Here is a 6,000-nt window from a genome sequence, read left to right as displayed (position 1 = left end):
ATTTTCTCATTGTAAGGCATAGTCACAGTGTGACAAAAACATTCTTGACATTCATCCTTCACATCTGATTTTATGTGCATCTTCCATGATGGATAAACACATAAATTTCCAATTTTTCTCACAAGCATTTAAATCAATGGATTTTGCAATCACCAAACAGTTGAAGAGACATAGCTCTGGGCTACAATCCCACATATCTACATGCAACAACTTTTAAGCATCTCTTCTTCAGAAAATTGGAAAAGCTCTGATTATTTTTTCCTGAAGAAGAACAACGGCTCAAAAAGAAGTAATGAAGCCTAAGAACACATCCATTGGCCTGATCTCCTTCTCTAATCCATGGGCTGCTCACCCACATCAGGGCTTTGTGGTGCCAGCTGGAGCCTGAGCCTCTCCTCCAGCAGAAGAGGCATCAGATCCTTCCTGGTGATTATCCCAACCACTCGGTTCTGCAGGTCAACAACAGTCAGGTGGCGAAGCCCCAGGGTGCGAAAGATGATGTATGTGCGTTGCAGCGAGAAATGAGCTTGGACTGACATTGTTGATTTGTTTATGTATGGCTCCTATAAGACAAAGAGAGAGGACATGGGGAGGGGACAAAAATGTGAGTGCACCTCTGCCACGGCGGTGGGAAGGGGAGAGAGAGGAAGGAGCCTGGGGAGAGAGAGGTAGTAGTCTAGAGGGACAGGAGTCAGTAAGAACATCCATTATTCTCCCCCCGTTCTCCATCCCCAATTATACCTAAAACATCAGGAAATACCATAGTATAAAAATACTTTCTTTTTTGCTAAACCATCAGGTTCACTCTAAATAAACTATTATGACTGGAACATATCCAGATCTCTCAGGCTGGAAAAGCAAAGCTGAGCTCCATTGATATGGTCTGAGTTCTTATTTGGAAATAGTCAATGACCCCAATATTTATTAAGTCTTAAGATATTTTATAGCTGCTATCTCATTACACAACCATTTATGACATCCTGTAAGATTTTGCAGTAAATGCTTATAAAAGTCAGTTCACATAGAGACATGGACTGCAAGGAAGAGGACAAAGAAAACAATCATATAGCTCCRAAAAGAAGAGGGTCTGCAAGTACTAAACTCTGGTCACTGAACACAATAAGCGCTATAACTGTTTCTTGATATGAACAGAGCTAAAGCTCATTTTATTGTTTTCCAAGCTGGTCTTTATAGCTTATATAGGTGTTCACTAAGTTTCTACTTTTTACTTAATCGTATAGTGTCTTACTTATGGCTTGGCTAAGTTCTGTCCAGAAAGGTATATTATGCTTCCCATATGTATGCCTTCCCAGCCAAAGGAAAAATGAAACAAAGACATGATAAAATAATATAAATAAATGTACAGGATAGAGGGACACATCTGTTCTCTCTCTTTCATAGCAGGACTAAGGAGACATTCAAAGACATAATGAGGTAAAAAAACTGAAGATAAAAAGATATGCTATTTCTATGCTACATATAAATTTGATATGGAACTCACTGTCACAGGAAATCATTAAGACTAAGGACTTGACAATATATATTTATATGGATATGAAAAAAAGAGTTTTCATAACAGAGTTTTCAGAGTGATAAYAACAATATGTTGGAAGGGATACTAATCTTTGTGTTTCAGGGACTATACCAACTACTAAAAAGTTAGGTATCAGCATGAAACATAATTGAGTGGAATAGGTTGTCCAAAACAAAAAGGTAATGTAGCCCAGCAGCCTGAGCGCTAGGTGTGGTCATTTAAGAACTGGATTATATTCCCGTGTATGACCTCCTCTAGACTTTTGGTAAGCCATGTGTCCTCTCTCCGCCTCAGTTTCCCCATCTATTAAAAGGAGACTATAAAGCTACATTAGATAATGGATATTAGGAACATTGTGTTTTTGCAACCTTCCTCTGGTTCCAGCTGTTCTGAAAACGTGGAATTCAGATTAGATGGATCTCAAACTCRGTTCCATTTTCATTATAAAATAAATAGTGAACAGGAGCAGATTTTATATTTTTCTTAAAAAAAAAACCATGTAAATTAGGCTCTCCTCTGGGTTATCCAGTGTGCCCACAACTCCAGTTTCAATGCTGTAGACTGGAAATTCACTGAGGCAGAAACTACATGTATTTTGTTTATAACATATTTATTTTAGGCCTTGTTCGGTATCCCAAACACATTATTGCTTTTGGACCCAGTATTTTAGTACAGTGTTTAGGAAATAAATGTGGCAGTGTCATAATGGGGGTGTGGGGGGTGGGGGAAGGAAAGGAGGAAGAAATATAGCTTTATTTGTAAGCTGATGTATAGGCACGGCACCGTAATGGAGACTGAAAACTCAAAAGCATTTCTTTATATTTGCTTTATAGGACTGTAAGAGCCAAATAATGACATTTAAATGATCTATTCCATTAACATTGTATCATTTTGTCAATCTGGAATGTATTTTAATCAAAAGCCCCCTTGAAATGGTCTCCTTTGTTGTATTTTCTTTTTGGCTCATTTTATCAACATCTGTTATGTTTATACAATATGAATTAAAACTTCGGAATGCTGTTTGTACTCAGCTACTTTTGTTGAGAATGTAACGTCCCAGGATTGGCAGTGTTTATGTAAATCAGTGCGGCTGACACAGCCATCATAAACAAATGAGAAAATATAACAAACACATTGTTCATGGAGGAAATGTTTGTTTTTAAAGTTGGCTTCAGTCTTACCAGATTGATGAAGAGTTGCTGATACCGGGGATCTGTAGTGTAGCGATTCAGCAGCATGGTTAGACGCGACAATTTGGGCAGCTTCTCCACTGTTATCTGGAATAGGCAAGAATCCATTTCTCTTTCCTTCTGTGCTGCACATTACAACCCAATGTCCAAAACCTTTCTAGCAGAGCTACACTGGCAGAGCTTGTCCAAACTTTATAAATTCTTTTGCCAGTAAGGTTTAAACTACCTTTTTATAATAAAACACTCTTTACTTACAAAAAGTTTTGTTTTTTCTTTTCCTTAGCGTAACTATATCTTAACTACATGTTGCAACAATGTAAGTTATGTTGGTTTAGGGGTGAGATTTTTCGCATTGTTACTAAGTGATAATTGTATGGTGAAATGGTGCAGAAAAATACAACAAAACTGGCATCAACCATCAACTGAGCCTTCTACAGGAATACATATTTGTATTCTGGCACCTCATCCCATACCTAATTATGCCCTGCTCCTTCTCAACATAGTTTTGCCAGCAAAATTTCCTTGTGCAGACCAAGCCTCAGTAATCTATGATGGCTTTCCAGTTGTGCCTATATAAATTGCTCAAAATTCTATTACCAGAATTGCTTTGGTAACACATGATTTTCTTTTACCACACTTCATGTTTACTGTTCCTAAAAATCCTTTATTCATCTATCAAAGGGAAGAATGCTACATGCTTTTCAAGTTTGAAAGCTTTTACAAATATTCATCATTCACAGAGGTATTATCCCATACAGAATTAAATGTTATAATTCTTCTTCTATCCACAGAGTTGAGAGAGAGCAATTGTAACAGCTTATTTAAGCAAAGAAATTCTTTGCCACCCGTCTTGCGCAGCTCTCAGGCCCTGAGTGGCATTATAGTTTATGACAGCTTTTCCTGGCAGGTCTCTGGCCCTCTTTTAATTTATATTGTACCTGACCATGTCTTTATCTCAACCCCACATATTATATCATCTCTTCATTCATGGAGAAATTCTATATCACGAAATGTACAAACTGATACAAGGAAACAAGCAAAGAACTGAAAGAAAAGAAATTACCTTCTGGTGAGAGAGAGGGTGTGAAGAGGAACAAACCTCATGGTTAGTCTCTGATTCAAAGATATGCTCATTCTCCAGCAGCATACATAGCTCTAACCTAAAGGACAAACAAGAGCAAGGAGGGAGAAGGAGAGAGAGAGAGAGAGAGAGAAAGCAAGGGAGGGAGAAGGAGGGAGGTAGGGAGGGAGAAGAGTGTATTTATTATAAGGGGCAAATTTTAAAAAACAAGCACACTGCTTTTTCCATCAGCTCTATGATGAATTATTGATGGACTCATTATATATGATGATCTATGATGAATTATTAGTGGTCTGACCACATTTTTTGCCTTCCTAGATTTCCATCATCAACATCTACAACACACAGGTGTTTTCTGATTTAGGTTTGGCCAAATAAATCTATAGGACATCACCTATTCTATACGTTCTTCTTGACCTGTATTAACCTGCTTGGCAGGAACAGCTCATGCATTGTCTAGTCTGCACCCAACATGACAATATCAATAGTAAGCAAATATAACTATCTTAATATAAGTAGATAGACTGTAGTTCCTTCTGACATCATTTTCTTCTTAAATAACATCTACATTAAAACACAAGATTCACAAAAAATTCATCTCATGTTTTAAATCAGCAGTGAAGCCTCCTACCACAGTACTGCACTCTAGAATTAAGGTATTTAATATCCTTGTTGACTTAGTCATATGAAAATGGTATCTTTATCAATTAGTGCATCATTTCAAACCTTCTTACTTCAGAATTCTCCCTTCCACAGTGGACATACAAAGCCCTGAGAAGCAATATATTCAAATTCTCATTTATATCTCAGTGTTTCCTTGCTTCCCCCACATTGCATCCATACCATCCACTTCCAGCCTTTTAACTGATACTTAGATAACAAACACCTCATGGACCACCACAAAGCTTTTTGTTTTGCAACATACAAAAGTAACATAATGTTAGTCCTGGTCTGTGATTACAGCTAGGAGCTACTACAGTAGTACAAAGATATGCAACGTTCTGCCAAATGACGTGCTTGAGGGACCCCAAGGAGGCTAGGCACACTACTTTAATTAAGACATCAGAGAAATGAGTGAGATACAAGGTGACTTTTCTGACTAGAGCATAAAGAATGAGCTGGGAATTTTGCAAATAAATACTTCTATATCAGAAAATATTGGTTTGTTTAAACCAAAAYTTGTTATAGGAATTTACTGGTTTTAACATAATGTCTCCTGGGAAAGATTAGTCTGGTTCAAGGTGGGATTAGCACTCAACAGCAGAGGGTTTACACAAGGAAGACCTGCCTGCCAACTCAAAAAGCGGGTGGTTAGTGCCCTCCCTAGGGACAGGATATGGAAGAACTAGGTTCAAGCCCTTTCTCCACACTCTCCTTCATAACAAGCACATTAGTGGCTATGTTTGGCAAGCATGTCTTAATTTCTCCAGTTGGAGGGGTTCCACACTGAACAAACAGGAATCTGTAGAACCGGGTCTCCCACATTGCCGGTGGCTGCCCTCACCAGAAGACTATTTGCAGTTCTATTATTTTCTTTCCAAACAGTCTCCCCTTCACTAGAGTATTCTGTACTTCTTTGTCCTGCATTTGATGAAGCTGAATCAAAACCTTAGAGTACAAAAAATAATAGTAATCTTATGAAATTTCATTGAGCTTACACACACCAAGACGTAACATTAAACTAACTTCCAACATATTACATGTCTGCAGTTTCACACATTTCTGGTCATTTACATAGTTCCACCTTTTCTCCAACTTAAAAATGAGATATTTTGGCTGTATACCTTCACCTTTTAGTTCAGATCAGGAACACGCTTTTGAAGCAAATCACCTATCGTGATTAGCATTGTATAGCAGTCTCAGAGCATATAAACTGGATTTCTTTCAAATGAAAGAAAACTGTAGGATGTGCTCCAGAGCACTTAATGCACTCCAGCTTCTCATGGGCATTCAGTCCACAGGACCAAACTAGAGCTGGTCTGAACTACTCCTCAAAACACCTACAGCAAGGACACTGAGGCTTTCTTCATCTCCATTTAATAGTTTATTAGCTTTGGTTTTCATAAAATCTCTTTCATGCTACTACAGAGAGCACAACACTGCAGCAGGCCTCAGAGCTAACCGCTGTAGTGATCTCTAGTCAACAGTTGCTGAAAAATCCACAGAGCAAACACTTCCCCAGGGCTAACATCTCC

At 38.2% G+C, this 6,000-nt stretch overlaps 1 protein-coding gene across 1 annotated transcript in view; it reads right to left on the bottom strand.

Moving 5' to 3' along the window:
- Positions 1 to 332: 332 nt before the first annotated feature.
- The window catches only part of LOC112965429 (chloride channel protein D-like), a 79,192-nt gene continuing 73,524 nt past the window's right edge, over positions 333 to 6,000 (bottom strand). Inside the window, exons 14-16 of the mRNA XM_026064397.1 lie at positions 3,788 to 3,884; positions 2,716 to 2,811; positions 333 to 563 (exon numbers count right to left, since the gene is read on the bottom strand). Of these exons, the coding sequence (XP_025920182.1) occupies positions 333 to 563; positions 2,716 to 2,811; positions 3,788 to 3,884 (424 nt within the window). The remainder of the gene's footprint in view (positions 564 to 2,715; positions 2,812 to 3,787; positions 3,885 to 6,000) is intronic.

This window comes from Apteryx rowi, unplaced genomic scaffold, assembly GCF_003343035.1.
Source record: "Apteryx rowi isolate R43461 unplaced genomic scaffold, aptRow1 scaffold_216, whole genome shotgun sequence".
In the NCBI taxonomy this organism is placed as follows: Eukaryota; Metazoa; Chordata; class Aves; order Apterygiformes; family Apterygidae; genus Apteryx; species Apteryx rowi.
This window is presented reverse-complemented; position numbering and strand designations above follow the sequence as displayed.